At 37.8% G+C, this 24,402-nt stretch overlaps 2 protein-coding genes and 2 non-coding genes across 5 annotated transcripts in view; 1 reads left to right on the top strand and 3 right to left on the bottom strand.

Moving 5' to 3' along the window:
* LOC116308635 (nucleosome assembly protein 1-like 1) overlaps positions 1-21,287 on the bottom strand; it is a 38,056-nt gene extending 16,769 nt beyond the window's left edge. Inside the window, exons 1-11 of one of the 2 annotated variants that reach the window (XM_089027062.1) lie at positions 21,170-21,287; positions 19,011-19,075; positions 17,633-17,691; positions 16,828-16,874; positions 15,348-15,489; positions 13,448-13,594; positions 4,185-4,248; positions 3,322-3,395; positions 1,964-2,068; positions 746-796; positions 169-257 (exon numbers count right to left, since the gene is read on the bottom strand). In XM_089027062.1, coding sequence (XP_088883188.1) covers positions 169-257; positions 746-796; positions 1,964-2,068; positions 3,322-3,395; positions 4,185-4,248; positions 13,448-13,594; positions 15,348-15,489; positions 16,828-16,874; positions 17,633-17,691; positions 19,011-19,071 — 839 coding nt within the window. In that variant the 5' untranslated portion in view covers positions 19,072-19,075; positions 21,170-21,287. The remainder of the gene's footprint in view (positions 1-168; positions 258-745; positions 797-1,963; positions 2,069-3,321; positions 3,396-4,184; positions 4,249-13,447; positions 13,595-15,347; positions 15,490-16,827; positions 16,875-17,632; positions 17,692-19,010; positions 19,076-21,169) is intronic. The other variant, XM_089027063.1, reaches the window with a different exon arrangement.
* LOC148913128 (uncharacterized) lies at positions 6,162-11,024 on the top strand. Its single transcript, XM_089027060.1, has 6 exons — positions 6,162-6,477; positions 6,586-6,804; positions 7,364-7,486; positions 7,825-8,865; positions 8,938-9,937; positions 10,010-11,024. The coding sequence occupies exons 3-6, from the start codon at positions 7,454-7,456 to the stop codon at positions 10,912-10,914; spliced, it is 2,979 nt and encodes a 992-aa protein (XP_088883186.1). The 5' UTR covers positions 6,162-6,477; positions 6,586-6,804; positions 7,364-7,453; the 3' UTR covers positions 10,915-11,024.
* Positions 21,288-21,629: 342 nt separating the features above from the next.
* Positions 21,630-21,711, bottom strand: Trnas-aga (transfer RNA serine (anticodon AGA)). Its single transcript has one exon. It is a non-coding gene; the product is annotated as a tRNA-Ser (tRNA).
* A 1,477-nt stretch (positions 21,712-23,188) lies between these two features.
* Trnas-cga (transfer RNA serine (anticodon CGA)) lies at positions 23,189-23,270 on the bottom strand. Its single transcript has one exon. It is a non-coding gene; the product is annotated as a tRNA-Ser (tRNA).
* Between the last annotated feature and the right edge of the window lie 1,132 nt (positions 23,271-24,402).

Here is a 24,402-nt window from a genome sequence, read left to right as displayed (position 1 = left end):
AGGGAATGACATGTGGTCTGAGATGGGAACACATTACTGATGAAGAAAGAAATAGTACTCAAGGGAATGACATGTGGTCTGAGATGGGAAAACATTACTGATGAAGAAAGAAATAGTACTCAAGGGAATGACATGTGGTGTTAAAAGGGAAAATATTACATGACTCACCCTGAGGTGTTAACTATTTCAGGTCCTTCAAATGAGAAAGGGTCATCTTCATCAGGTTCACACTTCATAATATAGCTCTTGGTCAGCACCTGGTATTACATGATCAAGCTACTTATTTTTTTTATTTTTTTAACATGATCAAGTTATACTAGAGATAACATTGAACTAATGAAGAAATGGAAAACACGTGCACATGCTGTGTGCATTTATAAAGCACAGGGATTGGCAGAACACCAGAGAAGCACGATGCATAGTGGATATGAAACATGACATATCAACATTTAAGAACATGCGTAATAGGTAAATTACGAGCCTTAGATGAAACGACTGAAGAAGAGTGCTATACAAGCCTTTCACAACTTCAAGTCGCATAAAAAATGAACCAGCTCAACTAGGAACCGTGGACAGCTGTTTTGGCCTGCATTGGGCCTCATCAGCAAGGCTTGTCATTTTTACCTATTACGCAAGTTCTTATATGATTTCTGAGCTCATCCCACACCGCTTACCGCCTCATCTCTCATATCAAAATTTAGTCCATTTAACAAAGCTTAGTGATACATCAAAGGAGTATACTTACAGTATTGGTAAAGAAAGGGTTGGGTGTGAAGTGGAATTCCAGAACAAAACCCTACAACAAAACCAAAGAAAACAAAAGAAATACACGTTATTAGGCTCAGCTCAATTTGATACATTACAAACACAGTACAAATACATATTTCATATACAGTCAATGTCATTAACGTTGTTCACCGAAAAAACACATTTAGACATTTAGACATTTACACATCTACACATTTAGACATTTACACATTTAGACTAAAAGAAATATCACGTTTCCTCGAACGTGCTAGCATAAGGCAAACGCTGAAATACCATTCTCCATCTTAAATTCTCACAAAATGGTCGGGGCATTCTGGATTTTCGATTCACGAGTTGAATTTTACATTTAAAGTTCGGGCTGACGCACACGAGGCAAAGAATACATAATGAAACACGTGATATTTCTTTTAGTCTAAATGTGTAAATGTGTAAATGTGTAAATGTGTAAATGTGTAAATGTGTAAATGTGTAAATGTGTAAATGTGTAAATGTGTAAATGTGTGAATGTTTAAATATCTTTTTTCAGCGGGACAATGTTAATGACATTGACTGTATATTCTCATGCGCACACATAACTATACATCTCCTATCGGGCCGATAAACCAATCTAATGTGACCTTGAAGTCGTCTCATATGAGACTATGGTTAGAGTATGGCTCCGGAATCGCCTGGACATGGGTTTAAATCCTGTTCAAGATTCAGGATGCCTTGACTACATGCTCTAGTGATTTCCGGTGTACCCCCTATTTCAATTTCATAACTGCCTACCACAAATTTTATTGACAATCCTGTACATCTATATCTATATTCAACCAATGTCCTCCAGTTTGCCATGGTATATCCTCTTATTCAGCACGACATATTTTGATGCCTAGTTGACAAAAATTGTGGTGCACAACATATTTTGACAGCTAGAAGACCAAAAGAATGGTAAATACCATGGAAAACTGGGGGAAATTGGTTTTTTACCACAAAAAATTTACTACAACAAGGGGAAAATTAGAGGGGAAAATTAGAAAATAAAAAAGTTTCAAGCATGCAAGTGATTTGTTGCCGTAATATACCGATAGGTCCTCTGACATGTATTTCCGCTGACTCTAGACCAATCAGAAAGCAAGAAAATTCTAATCCGTAGTTAAAAAGCATATACATAATTATAAAATCTATATTAACTTCAACCTCGTTCAAGGCTTACCATGGGTATCGGTAGGGGGTACTGGGAATTGTCCACGTCACTTCCGGGTCCACTAAATATAACTCTTAAGTCCTGTAAGTGCTTCAAGATTGGCTCATCATGTTCCTGTTGTCATGACAACGCGTAAAAATTAGCCGAGACAATTTTTGGACACTAGACCTCATTCGTGGTGTGGCAACGTTTTCCTGATTCAGAGTGACAAACCTCCAGAGAATTCTTTTGGTTTCATTGGTTTTCACTTTTCAAAAAATTCATGAGTTCCCCAAAAGATATGAATGAAATAATGATATCCTGAAGAGTTTCAAAACAATAGCTGTTCATTCCCCTAGGGGTTTGTCACACTCAATTCACCTTTTCGGCGCAAGCCGTCACGTGGTATAAATTGTGTTGGATTGTGTTACGGTCACCAAAACGTTCGCACATTGTTCTCGGATTCCCATACAAATTCACTGACTTTAAAGAGAAAATTTAGATAGATTTCTTTAGTTAGCTCTCTTAACAGCAATAAGAAAAGCTTCAATCAAGATAGAAACATGATCATTTGCTTGTATTTAGAGAACTAACAAAACAAACCGAGTAAATAGTTCATTTAAAGTCAGTACATTTGTACGGAAATCCGAGAACAATGTCCGAACTTTTTTCCAGGTTGGACTTACTGTCAATCACATGACTTTTTAGAGTTGACTGGGCGGCTAATAGACCCCTTGCAGCACGTCGAAATGAAACTCAATTTGAAGGGAATAACAATAGGTTTCCAATTCTCAAAAGATTGAAACTCTTTTGTCTTGCCCTCCAAATTGAACCACTTTGATGTCACATGCAAGGGGTCTATTGAGCTGCTTTGACGTCACATACAAGGGGTCTATTGAGCTGCTTTGACGTCACATACAAGGGGTCTATTGAGCTGCTTTGACATCACATGCAAGGGGTCTATTGAGCTGCTTTGACGTCACATACAAGGGGTCTATAGACCTGCTTTGACATCACATACAAGGGGTCTATTGAGCTGCTTTGACTTCACATGCAAGGGGTCTATAGACCTGCTTTGACATCACATGCAAGGGGTCTATTGAGCTGCTTTGACTTCACATGCAAGGGGTCTATAGACCTGCTTTGACATCACATGCAAGGGGTCTATTGAGCTGCTTTGACTTCACATGCAAGGGGTCTATTGAGCTGCTTTGACTTCACATGCAAGGGGTCTATAGACCCCTTGCAGCACGTTGGAATACAGCTTAATTTAAAAGACAATAGCTTTCTCATTCTTATGAGATTCTGAAATTCTTTTGTTTTGTCCTCCAAAATTGAGCTGCTTTGACATAACACTCAAGGGATCTAAGAATGTAAGCAGGGCTTACCTGGATCATTTCTGATATCATATCAACATTTTTCATTGCAGTTAACCAGAATTCTGGAATGCCTTTTGTGTCTTCTAAAATACAGAAAGGAAAAAATAAGAAGTTTCAGGTTTGAATGGAAATGTCAGGTGACATAGCGAACTGGGTGCAATAGACTGTTTTCTCAAGGTTGCGTGCGCATCCAGATTTAAGGAACTTGACGGGCCAAGATACCAGAACATGAGTATTATCATGCATTGCTATTAACTTTTTTCGATAAGAATTCATAAAATCGATTATTCTCCTCTTTAAATATAAAACTGTCTTCTGAATTTTACTGAATTTGGGTTTTTCAGTTTTGTGGCCCGTCAAGTTGGATGCGCACGCAACCTTGAGAAAACAGTCTCAGCTTGTGTTCATAAGGGGACGGCATGGTTCATTTTAATTGGCATCTTAATTGAATGTGTTTATTCCCCAAATATATATAATAATAGATATCTTTTTAATAATATATGGTTTTAAGTAAAAATAGCCAGGTGATTATAGAAAATCTTGTGCGCTGATTGGTCAAGAAACTCACACTATCGCATGATAACCACCTCGAGCGAAAATCCAAAATGGTGGCCAGCCGCTTTGTTGCTGTTGCCGGAAAAAATGCCTTTTATCTTCTTTTTTTCTTCTTTTTTTGAAAGAATCACCTGTATATTTATACTAAAACAATTATTTGTCTCAGGCTCAGTGATTATTGGGGAATATTTACCTGGCTGCTCAAAGACTCACATCTCGGTAAATATTCCCCAACAATCACTTTGCCTTTGGTGAATAATTGTTAAATAATAATATATGGCTTTTGGTGGCTTGATACTATATGCGAGTACTATTACCTGTTAATTCTTCAGTTTCCACTTTCTCTTCATCGTCTACTTTCACTTTATCCTTCACTTCAGTCTAATAACCGGTAAAATAATAAGAATTTAAAGGTAAGTACAGCGTAATTTGCAAGGGAGGGGTGGGTGGGAAGGACGGCAAAGCATAGACTGCACTGCATTATGTTTATCAGAATAGTTATCTAATAGGCCATTTGCATGATGGCATCATTTTACTAACACTACCAAAATGCTTGGTGAAATTTTTTTTCTTATTCAAATTTCTATTCCCTTAGGAGAACAGGTGCGATAACATGAAGCAGTTTTCTCTGCAACTTGTCTCACAACCAGGGTTCGTGCCGAGGTAACCACTTAAGAGTCAATGTCTGTAACGGTCGAGAACCATCGGACAGTTGAAAAAAATCGAAATTGCTCATACTTTGCCTAAATAACCTTCCTGGTAAGACATTTTCAAAAATATAACTTTAAGTGCTGGGCGTCTTTTATTTTTGGAGAAATCGCCAAAAGTTGATTTTTGAGCCGAAACGGGCTTGGGCACCCTGTGTCGGATAGGAAAAATCGAAGTTTTCTCGGCGTTCGCACGGCTTCGCGTTTTATTATATCTAGACCATTATTTTTTCGTTGAAAAGGTACGTTCTTCTTCTTGAGTTTCATGCCACAATAGTTTTGCTAGTCCCCATTGTAAATAAATTACAGATTTTTAAAGTGACCCTACTTTGGTGCTTCAGAAAATTCGTGAATTTTCGTCATTTTCAATATGCCTAAATGTGTCGTGGTACATGTACCAGAACTAAATAATTACCACCATGTTATAGCCTAACCCTTCTAAAATAACATATCCAAAGATTGTTGGCGGCCCGCTAATCCTTATTCGCTGAGAGTCCCAAATGTGTCGGTAGTTTTCACCCAAGAAAGCGTTACGCAACGCGTTATTGATTATGCAAGTATCTCATGCTCGCGGGATTTTAACCTGAAAACAACATAAAACAACCACATTTCACACGCCATGACCTCTAGTGATGCCATTTTATTTCTTCTTTCGACTATAAAGTTGAAAAGTACTATTATTTCAGTCTTCTATCATCACTAGTTCCGGTGGTCACGCAAGGCGACTCAAAACATGTTTCCACAACGCCAAGGATAAATACGTCTTACAGATGCACTACATTTGTTTGTTGCACATTATCAATGGATAGTTAAGAAGTGTTGTAATGGAACATTTCCATCAAAATACAATTGTCCACTTGAATGTTGTATTTTGTCTTTCGGTTCTTGGCAGATTGACCAGTCATCCGAAATGACACTCGGACTAGACCGTAACTCAATAGTACCATAACAGCCTCTAACGAAAACAATTGTTGCATTAGATTAAGTACGTCGTATGTAGGTAACATCAATTTTTCAAAGTAAATTTGTTTTTTCTGAGTAAAATATTTTTGTTTTCCAAGATTTTGGGCCCAACGGTCCATTACTGTATAAGGGAATAAACGGTGTTACATTCTTTGCGCAATCTTTGACGGATATTTTACTTAACAGAAATCCAGATGAAAGTAATTACACTTGATGCGATGTTATCTTTTCGCGTAACTTTTGACTGACATTTTACCATACAGAAGGCCAGTTAAAACTAATTCAGTGTTGTTTTTCTTTGCGCAATTTTTGTTAAACAGAAATCCAGATGAAAGTAATTACACTTGAGCGATGTTATTTTTTTGCGCAACTTTTGATTAGCATTTTACCAAACAGAAGGCCAGCTAAAATTAATTTATTGTTGTTATTTTTCTTTGCGTAATTTTTGACTAGAAAACAAGATGAAAGTAAGTAGTTTATGTGGTGTTCTTTTTTTTACGTAACTTTTGACTGGCATTTTACCATACAGAAAGCCAGTTAAAACTAATTTACCGTTGTTTTTTGTTTGCGCAATTTTTGACTCAATCCGTGACAGTTTACTAAGCAGAAGACCGGATGAAAGTAATTACACTAATGTTATTTTTTTGCGCAATACACTACAGAACACCAGTTAAACTTTTGCGCAATATTGATCAGTACTTATCAACTGTGAAAGTAAAGCATGTTCAGTGCCACCATTGTGCTCGTAGTAGCATGAGCTTCTGCAACTACTCTGCGTTAGTTGGTGGTTTGTGCGGACCCAGTTCGTATAATGAATCTATTACAGAATGCACCACCCTTGAAAGTTGCCAAAAAGATGTTTCCAATCACCTTTCTTTACATAAAGTCAGCGATGACTCCGGTGTTTCTTCCGAGTTCAAATTACTTCTTGCTCGGGCAGGTAAGTGAAAATCAGTTTTGTATATTGCAATAACAACAGAAAATGTAGTTTTTAAATTCTAGTGCATATAGATTATAAACATTCAAGACGAATTTATTTTCTTTTAAGGAATATTCAATGTTGATGAAAAACATCCACAAATGACAATCTGTCCTCTTCACCGTGATAAGTTTGGTGTTCGCTGGAGATGCAATAAAACTCGATGTGCAATACCAGACGGCATTGCTGCCCACAAATCGTCATCTGTTAAAGGCCAGTGTGGAGTGACAACTTCTATTTCCTCATACGTTTTTAATCAAACAGAGACTCTCCTTCCAGTAGGAACACGTGAGTACACTAACGAATGATCACCGTAAATTTGGCGTGGATAAGGGTAGTTTCAGTTAGTTTAATATGACGAATGGGGGCATGAATATTTTAAGGAAGGGCCCTAAAAATACTGAAAGGTATAAGCGGGGGGCTTTTTATGTTTAATGTTATTGGAAGGGGAGGGCTTTGAATTTTTTACACTATACTGGGGGTGGGGTGGGAGGGACATAAAATATGGCAAGTGCAAAGGGGAAGGGGGGCGGGGGGTGCCCTGAACATGATTTCATATTTCAAAATTAGAAATCTTCATGCTCCCCTCCCCCCCCCCCTCCCCCGTCATAACAAATAAACCTTCCATAATTAACCCAAAATTAAGTATTGGGCGGAAGCCTGGACGAGAAATTTCTCTTTTCGCACTGTTTCGTTTATTGCCACTTGTTTGTTGTTGTTTTATTCTTGTTGCTGTCCAGAAGGGAATGATTTCGCTAGTCTATTCCGTACATTAGCAATCAGTACTATCGTTCTTCTCCAGACCTGACAGTACTGACGACGGTGAATTTTATTATTTTGTCTGTAGTGATTTGCAAGAGATGTAAAACCTTCTTGAATAAACAAATGACTCATTTCGAACTTACATGTAGCCGAGACAACCGAGCCGAGTTCTGATATGCCTGAAGACCAACCATCAGAAACAGAACAGGTAACTTTTTACCTGGAGGTATGCCGATGTAAAACTGCATGCATAGCGGGAGAGAGGAGGAACAGAGGCAGGGCTGTTCGTACCCCTTTGACAGCGCTAGATAGCTCCTTTGTACTGTTCGTAGTTAACTCATTAACGTTGTACATCGTGGAGAACATCTCAATCTCCTAATCTCGACACCGAAAGGAGTCAAGAGATTTCTTTAATTCTTTAAAGGCTTGAACCTCTATTCAGTTAAAATAGAAATTACGTTTATCATGATATTTTTCAGTCTGCATATAGCAGTATAGTCGACGCAAAAATGAAAAGTGGAAAATTATTTCTTGTTTGTTTAATAGGAGCAAGAAGAGGAGAAGAAAAGTACGGATACTTCTGACGAGATAACAGAGGCAATGAGAAAACTCGAAATAACTGAACATGATGACACACTGAGCGTATTTTCTCCAGACACCATGAGTACTGCATCTTCTTCTGGCGAGGCACCCGAATTCCCTTCTGCTGTCCTTGCATTAAACAGATTCTTGATAGCATGTCAGCTGGAGCCTATTGTGAAGCCAATGCTTGATTGGGAAGAAGTTACAGAGAGAACACAGCGGCGATATGTGCAGAGGACGTGTGATGTCATAGTTTCTGTTCTTAATGCAATATCTCCCCAGAATGCAGCTCACCTGTGGCAAGCTTTACAGATATCCAAAAACATGAGCAAAGCGTTTGGTCTTACTCACTTACCATCAGAAAGGGGATATTTAGATGCTTTGGCAGATGCTTATAAAAACGCGGATAGCTGGGATACTCGCCGACAAGTGTTGTCTACCTTCTCTGACGTTGCCAGTTTTAGCGTGGCCTCAGAATACATTCCAGAGCTAACCCGTTATCGATACACTATGGCTAATCTTCATCGTCTTCAATATGGAAGAAGCACTCCAGTTCCTGTAAAAAGAACGCCTCGCCTTCACATAAGCCACCACCAGTTGGAACATTTTCTAAGTTTTATAACCAGCCCCCATATTGTACAGGACTTGCCTTTTGGAGAAAGACAATTAAAAATGTCATCAGGGAGAACAATAACCGTGCCAAATATCATTCGTTCAATGGTGCCTGAAAGGATTGTTACCCAATATTCTAAATACTGCGAGGAATCAAACTTTAAACCATTCAGCAGGAGTACCATGCTCAGAATACTTGATGAATGCAGTGCGTCTGTGCGGAAATCACTCCAGGGCCTGGATTATTTTGCAGCACAAGGGGCGCGAGCATTTGACGACTTGGCGGAACTTGTGCAAACTGTGTCCCCTTTAAGGAAAGATGGTGAGAGTTGGGCTTCCAATACACAAGATTGTTTGAAAGTCAGCAAGCTTTATCTGAAAGGAGACTACAAGGTAATAAACAATAAATTATTTAAATATTGATTGCTTCTTTACCCTAACAAATCGTTAATATTTCGTCGACAGCTGCACGTCAGCGACAACACGCAGGTTGCAGATCACTGCTATATCTACGCACTGAGTGACAAGGCAGACAAGGATTTCAAGCGCAATTGTAAGCATGAACATAAAGAACGATGCGACCAATGTAACGCCCTTGATGACACACTCAAGAGTATAGAAGATGCCATAGATGAATGTGAGTTTTCTTCAGATGAAGACAGGGACGAATGTCTCTATCTTTGTCAGTCTTCAAAGCGTGCCATTTATTCTTGGAAAAGCCATCAACTAAGAAGTGTCCGACAAGATGAGGCTCGCCTTGATATCATAAACCTTCTGGATAATGGTACAGTGTGGATCGTTAACGACTGGGCCATGAAATTCCTGCCCCGCCAGTACCGAGAGTCCCAATCAGACTGGTTCGGGAAAAGAGGCATATCCTGGCACATCTCTGTGGTGTTTAGACGGTTCAATGGCGAACTTCAGTCCCAAGGTTTTATTCACATCATTGATTCCTGCAGTCAAGACAGCTCCGCCATCATAGTCATCATGCAGAACGTGCTCAAGACCTTGGAGACTGATAATCCAGATATAAGAACAGCGTTTTTCCGTCAAGACAACGCGGGGTGCTACCATTCTGCAGCAACCATCCTTGCATGCCAGTACATTGAAAGAACGACCAAAATCAAATTATCAAGGATTGACTTCAGCGACCCCCAAGGTGGCAAGGGCCCTGCAGACCGACTAGCAGCCAGATGCAAAAGCCATATCCGTTTGTTCGTGAATGAGGGCAATGATGTTACCAACGCTCTAGAAATGAAAGATGCCCTTCTGTCCAATGGAGGAGTAGAGGGGGTCCGAGTTGCTGTAGTGCCGAGAATTGATAGCTCTTCCCTTGAACAGCTGGGAAAACTTCCGGGGATAAGCAAGCTGAATAACTTCGAATATAAGAAAGAAAGTATCATTGCATGGCGTGGCTACAACATTGGTAAAGGCAAGAAGATAAAGAAGGAAACGATCCAAGAGGGTAAGTATAGCAGTGACGTAAGGGTTCAGTGTGTCGTGATATTCTTAATGGTTTCCTCTATCACTTTTCCAGATATGAGCATCAAATGGATTGAAGTGGAGTTTTCACCCGGCAGTTTTAGACCTGTTGTATCTAGAGCTAGACAGACAACCAAAGACCCGAGCCAAGAAGCGGAAGAGGAGGCGGTCCCTCAGCAAATACAGACTTCAATCTACTCATGTCCTCAAGAAGGTTGTCTCCGTGTTTTCCAAAGATCTTCAGCACTAGAGAAGCACCTGTCCCTAGAATCCTGCACAAACACTCCAGAGAAGCAATCGATGCTAGACCTAGCAAAAGAAAGGTATGCATGTCATCTCAAGGAAGATGTTGATGCCATTCCAACAATTATGGTTTCTTCCTCTAATGATACTACCCAAAGAAGCTCAAGCACTACGCTTGATATGGGATGGGCACTCAAGGAAGCCCGAAAAACGTACCGGTTTAATGAGAAGCAGAAGTCATATCTTATAAAGAAATTTAACATCGGGCAACAAACCGGACGGAAGCTGAGTGCTGAGATCGTATCAAAAGATATGAGACGTGCCCGTGGCGACGATGGTACGCGACTGTTCAGTGTCTCAGAGTTCCTTTCAGTCGAACAGGTAGCCTCATTTTTTTCGAGAACTGCATCCAAAGCACGGAATCAGACGGCAGATGTAACGGAGGAAGACGCTCGCGCCGCTATAGAAGAAGAAAACTACCATCAGGCCAATGAATCAGTGTTGTCATCCCTTGGTCTACAGCACCCAGTAATTTACGACCAGTACAATGTGTGTCAGTTGGTCAAAGAATCGAAACTGAATAAGTTGAAGGTCGACATGCTTTGTGTGATGTGTGAAGACCTGGACCTGGATGTACCTGCAAAGCCAGTTAAGAGGAAAGCACCCTATTTGCAATTATTAGAAGAAGTGGTTGCAAGCTGCAGTTGCAATAAGTAGTTTTTTGTTATTATATGATTTCTTTCTTTTCACTTGAAACGTTTTCTTTGCCATGTTGTTGTAGCTCTTGGAATCTGTCCTATAAATATGGCACGCGTCCGGCTAGATTAGAGGCTCAAAAAGCTATTTGTTTATTCATTATTTTATTCTGTTTTATTTAGGGTTTTCCTATTCCTTTCTTTTCTTTTCTTTTTATTTAGTTCGTATACACTCTTTTAATAAAACTTACAATGCTTTATTTTCCGCGTTTGACGTCAAATCTATTCTTTTCAATTTCATTCAAAGGAGCAAATTTCAAAAGAATATAAATTTGACGTCAAACGCGGAAAATAAAGCATTGTAGGATGTTTTACAAGGGTCTATACTTTTCCTTCGCGTTCATTTTTCATTCCTTTCTTTCTTTCTTTATTATATGCTTTTCCAATTTCTTTATTTTATTTTCCTTTATAGAAAGAGGCGCTTCATATACTTAAGATCGGTATTAGTTAAAATGTTCCAAATGTATTTTTGACGAACAACTGATGAACTAGAAATCGGGTTACCTGTGTTACGATATAAATAGAGTTGTCACTCTAACATCGGTAGGACCATGCAGTGAAATTTACTGTTGCTTTAATAACAAAAATCACAGGGTACAATTCGTCCTATATTTTTTCTTTATTTTTTGATAGCCGTTGCAGTTGATTTTTGCCATCATAAATAGCACTCTTGGTAGTTTTTTTTTTATTATTTCATATAAAAATGCAGCTCTAAACCCGGCGCTAAACTACAGATCCAGTCTTACAGTATATATATCATTCCATGATTTGAACTAGATATACGAGTGGTAGTATTGCAAATGTAATCGAATCATTTGATATCATATTATTTTCTTTAGTTTCTGGATGTTCACTGCGTAAACGAACTATAGAGAATGTCAATAATCTTTTTCTTGGATAGTTAATGGCCTTCTTGGCGTTGTGGAAACATGTTTTGAGTCGCCTTGCGTGACCACCGGAACTAGTGATGATAGAAGACTGAAATAATAGTACTTTTCAACTTTATAGTCGAAAGAAGAAATAAAATGGCATCACTAGAGGTCATGGCGTGTGAAATGTGGTTGTTTTATGTTGTTTTCAGGTTAAAATCCCGCGAGCATGAGATACTTGCATAATCAATAACGCGTTGCGTAACGCTTTCTTGGGTGAAAACTACCGACACATTTGGGACTCTCAGCGAATAAGGATTAGCGGGCCGCCAACAATCTTTGGATATGTTATTTTAGAAGGGTTAGGCTATAACATGGTGGTAATTATTTAGTTCTGGTACATGTACCACGACACATTTAGGCATATTGAAAATGACGAAAATTCACGAATTTTCTGAAGCACCAAAGTAGGGTCACTTTAAAAATCTGTAATTTATTTACAATGGGGACTAGCAAAACTATTGTGGCATGAAACTCAAGAAGAAGAACGTACCTTTTCAACGAAAAAATAATGGTCTAGATATAATAAAACGCGAAGCCGTGCGAACGCCGAGAAAACTTCGATTTTTCCTATCCGACACAGGGTGCCCAAGCCCGTTTCGGCTCAAAAATCAACTTTTGGCGATTTCTCCAAAAATAAAAGGCGCCCAGCACTTAAAGTTATATTTTTGAAAATGTCTTACCAGGGAGGTTATTTAGGCAAAGTATGAGCAATTTCGATTTTTCTCAACTGTCCGATGGTTCTCGACCGTTACAGACATTGACTCTTAAGATTCCAGGACTTATTCAAGGAGTATACAAGGACCCAACAATGAAATTTCCAGAAGTATGTTCAGCTAACAATGCCAAGGTTTTACACAGTGGATGGAGATGGCTGGCTTTCAGATATTCCAGTCTTTCTGACAAGATCTATTTCAGAACCATGCAAGTAATGATCAAAGCAAAAATTCAAGGAGTTTTGCTAAAATCATAAAATTCAAGAGCTTTTCAAGTGCCCTTGAAAACATGAATTAAATTCAAGGAGTTTTCAAGGAGTTTAAGGAGTAGCACAAACCCAGCACAACAGAGGGGAGGGTTAATAGTAAAAAATCAATTTTTTGTGGAGGGCCAAACCTAACATTTTGACAATAGTTAGTTCCTCGTTGTCTTAATTGGAGGGTAAGTGGGGGGGGGGGGGGTGGGGGGCTACAACCACTTTTTTAAAATTTTTCAACAAATCCCCAAACCCCCTCCCCTAATAAAAACCTAACCCCCTTCCCCCTAATAAAAACCTAACCCCCTCCCCCTAATAAAAACCTAACCCCTCCCCCTAATAAAAACCTAACCCCCTTCCCCCTAATAAAAACCTAACCCCTCCTCCCAATAAAAACCTAACCCCCTTCCCCCTAATAAAAACCTAACCTCCTTCCTAACAAAAACCTAACCCCCTCCCCCCTAATAAAAACCTACCTTCCCTTAACAGAAGAATATAACATGAACAAACTATACTATAATCTTAATATTTTTTATCAATTTCTTTAAGTAGTTACAAATGCAATTGACGTAGTGCAGTATGCATAGACATACCGATAATTGATCTACCTCCGTCTTGTCATTTTCTTTCTTTTCTTCTTTAACTTTCCCTTCTTCATCTTGTTCTTCAGTTTCATCGTCACTTGGAAAGTTACACTCCTCGTCTGTTGGCTCTATCTGTCCACTTGCGATATTTTTACGCTAAGGAATTACATAATTTATAGTACACTCAACAAAATTACTCGACTCTGATTGGTCGAGAGGAGTACAATTATAGCGTTAATTGTACTCTGTAGGAGTACCGAATTAAGTCGCTATGGCAACACGGCCAAAACAATGTCGAAACAATTATTTTCTATCATTTTGTACTTAAAAAAACATAAATAAAATTATAAAGCCGTAAGAACTAATCTTTTTTATGCATTTCAGTTGCGCGATGGACTGAAAATCGGCCGCCAAATAGACAAAGATGAGCGGCGTCGCTTCGCATTTTTTACTGAAATTTTGTTGAGTGAAAATTTCCTATACAAATACAAACATTTTACTAATATCATCGTCAAATAGCGACCTGTAAAATCAGGGCTCGAAATAACAGCCTGCCAATGGACAAATGACAGGCCAAATTTCAGGTTTGGCAGGCGAAAATAAGGATGCACTGCCAAATGAATAATAAAATGGCACTCAAAATTTACTGGAATGATCTCCTTTTATCATGCTCCTTTACTATGGCAGGCTAAAAAAGTCTTCTATTTCAAGCCGTGCAAAATTTTAAGCCTAGTTCACTGATAAGCATTTATAAAATAATTGGGGTACTACGCACGCTATGATTGGTCGAAAACCATGTTTGATGAGAGTATCAAAACATGCTATCGTCATTTTTAATCTATCGCGCGCGCTCATTGGTCAGTTTGAATAAGACGGCACGTAGGGAGAATTTACTTAGACTTTGCTTTTTTTCGATCTTTTCGCACGTTTGTTATTTTATAAAACAAATCAAAAACAGTTTTCAGTGTTTGATACTCTGATCAAAACACTTGGGATGTTGGGAGAACACTCGAGAAGCTGGACACCACTACGCTACGCGTCGTGGTTTCCTACACTCCTCTCGTGTTCTCTCAACATCCCACGTGTTTTGATCAGAGTATCAAACACGGAAAACTGTTTTTGATCTGTTAATTCAATGACCATGAAATAAAGAACGGAAATATTTTTTAAACAATATCTTCAAGGAGGTTTTAGACTTAATCATATCCTTTTTGTAATCACTACCAAATCCTGCAATCTGATTGGCTTAAAGGAGTGCGATTAATTCCCAAATCGCATCCTTAGGAGCTCTTAATCGCATCCTTTTGAGCTCTTACTCGCATCTTTTTGAAAGAACCAATCACAGAACAGAATTCTTACATTCAGCCAATCAGAGAATCAATATGAATATTTAATGATTTGCTGATAAATCGTTTATTTTATACCAGGAAAAACTTGATTAATTTACTTCTTCTACATTAAATTGATTATTCTGCACTCTTTATTGTGTCTTTTTCTTGTGTTTGATTACAAAAAGGATATGATTAAGTGGTAATTGAACTTCGTTTCGTGCAATTTTGGACCAAAATCATACTTGTGATTAACAAATTGCACTCCCACTACACGCAGTCGTGCAAATTGTAATCACTCGTAAATTGCACGAAACGAAGTTCAATTACCATCATGAATAAAAGAATTTAATCATCTCGGCACGGTTGTACAAAGCCTGGATAGCGCTATCCTGCAGATAAATCCTTATCCAGTGGATAAGTCGATGCTGTTATCCATTAAATTTATCCACTGGATAAGATTTATCTGTTGGATAGTGCTATCCAGCGCTATACCCAATACTTTAACCCAGGAGTCCCCCCTAGGGATGAGAGATAACTAATATGCCTGCCCATATCCATTATTTACAATGTAGTATTACCTTGTCATAAAATGGTTTAAACTTCTCAGCATACTTGCACTCCAGAGCATGTACTTCTTCATAGAATTTCCCTTCTAGTTTACAACAAGAAACCTGTAGATTCTTAAGAGCTTTGATTCTTCTTTTCACTGATTTGGGTAAACTGAAACACAATAGATAATAAACACCTTTACCTTCTGTGAAAAGCTTACACATTTCAGACCACATTTTATTCTCTTGAGAATAAGATTCTTTGTCAGAGTCATATCCATACACATGTGTCTTCTCATGTACAACCGTTAAGCAAAGAAATGATACTCTAGGGAATGACACATGGTCTTGAGAATAAGATTCTTTGTTTGAGTTGTATCCATATTCATGTGTCTTCTCATGTGCAACCGTTAAACAAACAAATGATACTCTAGGGAATGACACATGGTCTTGAGAATAAAATTCTTTCTTTGACAAAGAAATGATACTCAAGGGAATGACTAGTGGTCTTGAATGGGAGAAAAAATATGCACAAGGTAAGAAGGTCTATAGACCAAATACAGTGATAATTTGGCATATGTTAATAATAATAATAATAATAATAATAATATTTATTTAAAGTCGATAATGTAGGAAGTAGTTGCCAATCTTCCAAGGAACAAAGCTCATGTTAAAAACGCTTGACAAAATAACTAATAAAAAGAGTACAAAAACAATACCTTATTCCACTTAATTTTCGCGACTCCTAAATTTCGCAATTTCTTGATGGCGATATTTCGCGACACTTAATTTTCGCGATTTTCCAATTTAGGTGTAAACTAAGTCACTTTGCGCTTCCTAATTTTCGCTTGACTTTATTTTCGCGACATCTAATTTTCGCGATATTTTTCAAATCGCGAAATTCGCGAAAATTAAGTGACCCGAAAATTAAGTGGAATAAGGTATTAAAAATATTTAAGAGTTACTCAACAACAATAATATTAATTAGTAAGGGTAAATTATACACCATGAAAAGATGAAAAATATTACTGACGTTTCGGACGCTAGTCCTTCGTCGGAGTAAAAGAGAAAGAGGTGGTAGAAAGGAGTGTTTATATACTGAGAACAAGACAAAAGAAACCAATGAGAACAAGGTGGGCAAGAAAACGAAAAAGAAATATCAAAAGATAAAAGAAAGGGTTAGTTGAATGCAAAGGGTTCATTAATCCCGTTGGGACTAAGAGTGCCCAATAGGTGAATGAGCACTAGTTTTTAGCTAGTTATCTTTTCTGTTGGTTTCTTTTGTCTTATTCTCATTATATAAACACTCCTTTCTACCACCTCTTTTCTTTTACTCCGACGAAGGACGAGCGTCTGAAACGTCAGTTTTTTCATCTTTTCATGGTGTAAGATTTACCCTTTTATCATTACTGTTTCATTAGAAACACCAACACAGCTCACACTAGTTTTTAGCTAGTTGTCTCTTCTGACAACAATAATAATATATCAAATATTTTTTCTTTGTTCATACTTTTGAATGTATCCACTTTGCTGCCCAACCAACCGACTCAATCCACCCTGTAAAGTAAAAAAAAGAAAGTTGTCAATACAGACTATCAATTATTTTGTATACATGTATGAGCTCGAGCCAATGGCAAGACAATGCAGACACAAATATTGCATATTACTTATCAAACATCCTAATAGGTTTGTGTTTTACTAAAATTTTAAAGATAAGAGTAAATATAGCAAAGAAAATCCAAGTTAAAGTTTGCAATTTTGCATTCAAATTTACAACCTTCTATCATGGTCAAGATTTCTGTCGTATTTTCCTCAAGAATTACTAGTGAGTTTGATAATCTTGCATAAAGTGTTTGTCCCCAAATGGTATTTTTAAATATCGATACGCTCCTTAATAAAAATTCATCTACTCAGGGTTAGCCTCATATCAGTGTCTAAATATTCACAAATACCAACGGTAAAGTAAAGAATGCACAACTTCAACGATACAAGCATTTTGAAATTCCACAGACCTTCACTGGAACAAATGGTATTTTTAAATATCGATACGCTCCTTAATAAAAATTCATCTACTCAGGGTTAGCCTCATATCAATGTCTAAATATTCACAAATACCAATGGTAAAGTAAAGAATGCACAACTTCAACGATACAAGCATTTTGAAATTCCACAGACCTTCACTGGAACATGTGAATATTTTGCACAAAATTGAGGCCAACCCTGAGCAACAGAGAACTTGAAAGTGTGGTATTAAAAAGAGAGATTTTAAATGTTATTTTATAAATTAATAATAAAAAATAACAAAGCTACGCTACCTGTACTGCAGCTAACAATTCAGGATTTTGCATCAAAGCTGATGCTGCTGTTGAATTTCCTACACGACCATAAACAAAAAAAAACATTCATTTAAACACCCAAATATGATTGATATTAAGAGCAAATTAAGCCTGCAAATTATCACTGGACACACGACATTTGTCAGACGAAGGACTAGCGTCCAAAACGTCTGTTTTTTCAGCTTTTCACGGTGTAAAACTCACAGTGATAAACCCTTTTATCATTACTGTTTCATTAGAAACACCAACCCTGCTAACACTAGTTATCTTTTCTTGTCTGGTAAATTAGTGGTGTTGACCGGTCAATGTTCAAGCCTGGCCGGACACTCTGACCAGAAACACCAACACTGCTCACACTAGTTTTTAGCTAGTTATCTTTTCTTGTCCGATAAATTAGTGGTGTTGACCGCTCAACGTTCAAGCCTGGCCAGACACTCTGACCAGAAACACCAACACTGCTCACACTAGTTTTTAGCTAGTTATCTTTTCTTGTCCAGTAAATTAGTGGTGTTGACTGGTCAACATTCAAGCCTGGCCAGACACTCTAACCAGACTCTTCCTATAGGATGTTCAATATAACAAAATACGCTCACTCTAGAATTGGAAAAATATGTTCACTCAAAATAGCAAAAACTGAAACAGAACTGTCAAGTGTATTCTGTCAGAGTTGGAAATTATTAGAGAAAAGTGAATCCAGTCAATAAAAAGGACAGTAACAGTCTTACACGTAGCAGCTGCCATGTTGTTTTAGCAGTTTTACCTTTTTTTGTGACAGCATTTGATGGAAGCTTTTTCTGACTACACTGGCTGCATGTCAAGTCAACCCCTTTCCCTAATATGATAATTGACAGCCTGCAGTTGTCACATGTGAATTCAACTTTTCGGCCCTAGCCATCACGTGGTATAAATTGTGTCGGATTTTGTTATGGTCACCAAGAAGTTCGGACATCGTTCTCGGATTCCCATACAAATTCACTGACTTTAAACAGAAAATATAGGTAGATTTCTTTAGTTAGCTCTCTTAACAGCAATAAGAAAAGCTTCAATCAAGTTAGAAAAAGGATATATTACTTGTATTTGGAGAACTAACTAAACAAACCAAGTAAATAGTTCATTTAAAGTCAGTACATTTGTACGGAAATCCAAGAACAGTATCCGAACTTCTTGGTGACCGTAACACAATGCAACACAATTTATACCATGTGACAGCTAGCGCCTAAAAGGGGAATTGAGTTTGTTATGTGCTGTTCTCTCCTTTGCTACAAGGGTTTTTCTCTGGGTTCTCTAGGTTTCTAGGTTTCCTCTCTCCAAAAATATCAGGTGTATATACCTACAAAATTACATTAGATTTTCATACCTGTCGGAGGAGAACTACCAAGATTTTCCCCCTCACTGGAAGCATCTTCTACATTCGACATTTTTCTGTAAATGAGAAATAAAAATCAATAAAATAATTATAAACTGCCAAAACATAAGTAATATTCCATGTAAATCGAATCCCGACAATATTCTTTCATTTCAAAAAATGTTTCATTTGGATGAAGAAAATTGGGAAATGCATAGCCATTCTGTATCAAGGGAAGGGTAGCAATGATGCATTTGCCTCCAGGGCGGATCCAGGAATTTTAGAAAGGGGGTGACTATTACAAAGGTTTTACCAGGAACTTGAGAAAAAGGGGGCGACTATCAGGGTTTTCAACAAAATTTTTGGTAGGCAGTTATGAAATTAAAATAGGCGGTAAACCAGAAATTACTCCAGCATGTAAGCAAGGCATACTTGTCATCACTCTCACTCTTCTCACAAAAATTCAAGATGGTGGACAACGATCGTCATAGTTTCGATTGCGTTGCAGTTTTCGTAGAACAGCAACAAAGATTGGGTTGAAATTTATTTTAACGAACTTTAAAGAACTTTAATAAAAATTTACAATTACATTGGGAAGTGGCTGAGTAGGTGGCTGAGTTAGCAAGAGTAGACGGCGGAATCTGCCGGTTGCCCGCTTCTATTGAAATTCCTGGACTGTTACTAACAATATAGGGGGTGACTAATTACTTACTTAACCACCCCTGGATCCGCCCCTGACTTCACTTAGTCAGAGCTTTCAGAATATTCTGGTGGCTGCTTGAGCTCTTCTGATTGCTTCGAAGTTATATCCGTTATTCGCTGACTAATTTTTCTTGTGTATAAAATACTTTATGCTTGTTGTAACCCCGGGGGGGGGGGGGGGGGGGGTACTCCCCTATATTTGCTATACGGGTATGTGCCGCCCTATAGGGTATGGTTTTTCAGCTTTTGGGTCTGGGGTAGGGAATCATTTTTTGACATTTGGTCTTGGATAGGGTATTATTTTTGTCTGGGATAGGGTTAAAGATTTGGTCGTTTTTGTCTGACGAATAGGCTACGCTTTCTGCCTGCACGAAAACAATAAAAACGTTAGTAAATATTGATTGCAATCTATTGAATAATCATCTTTTCTGTCTTTTAGTCTGGGATAGGGTGTACAATTCTTAGTTTTAGTCTGGGGTAGGGCATGTAAAATCAAAATTTTAGGTCTGGGATAGGGTCAGAGTTTTGAGGTCCTGGCGGCACACCCCTACCCAAGTTGGGGTGGTAGTACCCCCCCCGGGTTATAACAGAAAGCAACTTGAGACTTATGATCAGATTTTCATGACTAAAGCACTTGAATGCCAGATCAAATTGGAATTTAAGAGTTGAGTTTTACATAGGGAGTAACTCCAGAAAACCTGGAGAAAAACACTTGAAGCACAGAAGAGGGACCAAAAACAACCGTATTCACAAACAACACCGAGCCCTGGAATCAAACCTTGGTCGCATTGGTGAGAGGCAAGCACATTAGCATCGCATGCAACCCATGCTCCTCAACATCTGCAATTTTTGCAATATCTCAGTTCTCTATTAATATATGCAATATATCTATTCTAGTTTTTAAGTTCTACTGACAATTTGTTAATAATTATTTGGTAATGAGGTCTTAAAAACAAACCGAAATATTTAACTAGTCAATGTACAAATTTCTTATTTCAAAGTTCTTTTTTTTTTAAATTCGTACAGTCTGCATTGAAAAGTGTTGAACGAAACCTAAGATGCAATATTTGATTAATTTTACTAACCTCTGTTAAATGAAATTTCAAGATAAAATAAAGATAACTAAAAATCGATTTTCTCGTTCAGTTTACAGCCAAGGACAGGAAAATTTTCCAGGTTGGAAAATAACAGTTCAACATAATATTGAACCTTTTTACACCAATAAACGCGAAATTTAAAAAAATAAAAAAAGCATAAAATACCTATTAAATATCATAGGTTTTAAGAAAAGATATTTTTAGATTTTAAAGCAAAATTATTTTTCTATCGCCTGACATTTTCACTTAGGATTAGATATTTTCTGAGAACAAACTTGCAGAATGCCGTCAAAAAAATCCTTTCTAGTTAAATTCAGCGAGAGAAAAAGCTAAACCTGCAGTAGTATATTGTGTATTGGATGACTGGCTTACCTTGGGTGGTTTTTGAAGAAGTTTTCGATAAATAACGAGGTATTTTTTTGGAGTTTTTTGACCCCGTTTTTCTGTGTTTCTTGAACCACGCGGTACTAAGAAATATGGCGCGCCGTTCACTTGCGCCCACGCTATTCGTCAGCGTAATGTCACGTGGTTTATTAATTTTAATAAATAACATTTAAAAATATTAATAAAACTTACATAAAAACTAGCATAAAAACTAAGAATTTTAAAATTAAGATCAAAACGTCAAGGATCGTTGTTTTTTTTAAAATCATAATATCAAGACTTGTTGGTTTTATTTTTTATTTTTAAAGCAAATCCAAAAAATAAAAATTACAAAGCTTTGATAAAAAAAAGTAAAAGGATGTTGAGGAATAAAAATAGTTGTCCCGTTGGAGAGAAGTTAGTAATACGCATTGCAAATAAAAATATTACCAAATTAATCAAAAAATATCGTCGCGAGCAGGATTTGAACCTGCGCGGGGAGACCCCATTAGATTTCTAGTCTAACGCCTTAACCACTCGGCCATCGCGACTCCTTGGATAAAAAAGGAGATCTTAACATATTTGAAGGCGTTTTGATGACTTTTGATACTTTATGGACTCATTTTCTCGTATTTCGAGAAAAGTCTAATAACGTAGGAAAAAAAGAATTGATTTGCTAGTCGTCTCATTTCTGGAATTTTGTTTTTGCAACTAAAATAATTATAAAAGAAATCGCTCATCAATTCATTAGCACATCTGACATCAGAATTACTTAATAGACTCAGTTTTTACAACAATAAATACTAAATCAATCGCTCAAGATAACTGTCACCTTAAAAAATTAGAGCATAATTTACAGCTTTTTTAATATCCATGGGCATTAAGCAATTTGTTCATACTTTTGGGTTACCTGTGGAACATTGGACCGAGCTTTCCCGGGCTGACATCCTCGCACTTACCTTACTTAGCCTTGGTGCCAATAAACAAAAGATTTCTTATCTATTGTTAAAGGCACCATATTGGCCGCCATACTCCTGTCTTTTAACTCTCTAAATTAGTGCTTGCATGAAATTTTGCGCTTTCCATATCTTGCGCCAAAAGTCAGTCTCAATAGACTTCTTCGGCTCTGACGTAATGTTTTCCCATTTCAGACCACATGTCATTCCCTAGAGTATCATTTCTTTGTTTAAGGTTTGCGCTCGGTTGCACATGAAAAGACACATGAATATGGATACAACTCAAACAAAGAATCTTATTCTCAAGACCGCGTGTCATTCCCTAGAGTACCATTTCTTTGTTTAATGGTTGTAGATGAGAAGACACATGAATATGGATACAACTCAAACAAAGAATCTTATTCTCAAGACCGCGTGTCATTCCCTAGAGTATCATTTCTTTGTTTAATGGTTGTAGATGAGAAGACACATGAATATGGATACACCTCAAACAAAGAATCTTATTCTCAAGGAAATGGCACGTCGTCTGAAATGGGAAAACATTACCCCAAGCCGAAGAGGTCTTTTACCAGAAATAGCGATTGTGCGGAAAGATTCGAGTAACACTATAAACCTGGAGTGCGGAAGATGACGGGTCCAAATGCAAAATCTTGAGACTCTCGGACAATTTGGGAGAGGCTGGCAACCTTGAAAATTTTACATTTCTTAAGTAAAGATATACTAATAGATAAAACAAGGAAACTTTTTAGTACTACGGCGTAATATCTTCGTGTAATACGAATTAAATTTAAGCGTTTTCTTTGTAACCTCAAAGCGGCCATGTTGCTGTACCAAAGCAATACATTTTCTATCCAACAGGAATTGAACCCCATTTTTATGCAAAACCTGTACAGAAAGTTTCTATTGTTTGGTAACCCTATATGGCTGTCATGAGGGAAAACTTTATATGCCACTTCATATGATGATGCTTTCTGCTTGAGAAGAAATTGAATTTCTAATTTAGTCACGAGTTGCAACACTACCAGCCCTTCACCTGGGTCCACCCTGTTGACCTGAAGATGAGAAAAAAGAACGTTGCGAGCAGGATTTGAACCTACGCGGGAAAATCCCATTGGATTTCGAGTCCAACGCCTTAACCACTCGGCCATCGCAACTTACTGATTATCAAATGAAAAGAAAATGATATAAATACCATTCAAATATATCTCGCCGTAGCCATAGATATAGGATAAATGTCACGTGAACGTCAAACAGCCCAACTGCTACTCACTTCCGTCTGTATTAGAACAAGAAAACGGCGAGAACTGTGTGCACTGTGAGTTTGGTAATCCACTTCTCAAGCTTTCGAACCGCATCGATTCATTCATTATACAGTGCCGTTAACCACTCAATGACACATTCGACTATAAAGTGTGCGAGAATTGCTAAACGGGACGTGCGCAAATGCGTGGATTCCACACCGATAAAATAAAGAATGTATTGTAACCAAAACGTTCTCAAGAATCATTTAACATCCACCGGAAACAATTGGAACTTATAGAACTGCTTTTCATTTGGGACCAGAAAGTCCTTTTTCCATACAACTGAGTCACACTTTAAAGCTCTAGTGTGTTCATTATGTCTGTGTCAAAGAAAAATAACTAACTTTCCACTTCAAAGCAAGAACAATCTTCAGAGTTAGGAGATCATTGCAGGAAGGGTTCGAACCGCTCGGCCATCGCAACTTTTTTGGCTGTTTTCTAACAAAAAGTTAAAGGATTCCAAGCAAACCTTATTTATGGTAACCATAGCAATATGTTCTCACTGAATCCATTATCATCTTGTTAATGTCTCAAATCTTATAGCTCGGCACAGGTGCAATTGCTGTGTTAAGTGCTCAACATGAAAGACCGGCTATCAGATATATAATATATCTAAAGAACCAACGAAACCATTTTTTCCCGTCACGTGTTTACCTTAGTCTGTCAATTAAAATCGCGCGCGCGAAATCGTATAATCATCCCTAAAGCATGACATATGACGTAAATAGAAACCAGTTGTTTTAGTCGTTTCTAGATTGAGAAATAAACTGTCAAACGGTTAACTAGGTCGAGGTGGCATCGCAGTGCATCTTGGGATTGGTTTATTCGAAAGTTGCTGACACACCGTGCAACATTGCATACAACATTGCACACATCAGGAATGTTGGAGCGTGTCTACCCCAAACTTGTCATGCAACAAACCTGAAGTTGAATCGCGCTCTACTTTTGCAACACTGCGCGCAACAAATTTCATCATGTGAACATG

Source organism: Actinia tenebrosa, unplaced genomic scaffold (assembly GCF_029948245.1).
Source record: "Actinia tenebrosa isolate PJP-AT-01 unplaced genomic scaffold, QUT_ActTen_1.0 PGA_scaffold10__47_contigs__length_13832649, whole genome shotgun sequence".
Lineage (NCBI taxonomy): Eukaryota > Metazoa > Cnidaria > Anthozoa > Actiniaria > Actiniidae > Actinia > Actinia tenebrosa.
This window is presented reverse-complemented; position numbering and strand designations above follow the sequence as displayed.

Excerpts from the sequence above, each read along its gene's own strand:
- LOC148913128 (XM_089027060.1), top strand. The coding sequence starts at position 7,454 with ATGCCTGAAGACCAACCATCAGAAACAGAACAG. Across the intron at positions 8,866-8,937 it reads ATCTGAAAGGAGACTACAAG|CTGCACGTCAGCGACAACAC; the intron begins GTAATAAACAAT and ends TTTCGTCGACAG. Across the intron at positions 9,938-10,009 it reads GAAGGAAACGATCCAAGAGG|ATATGAGCATCAAATGGATT; the intron begins GTAAGTATAGCA and ends TCACTTTTCCAG.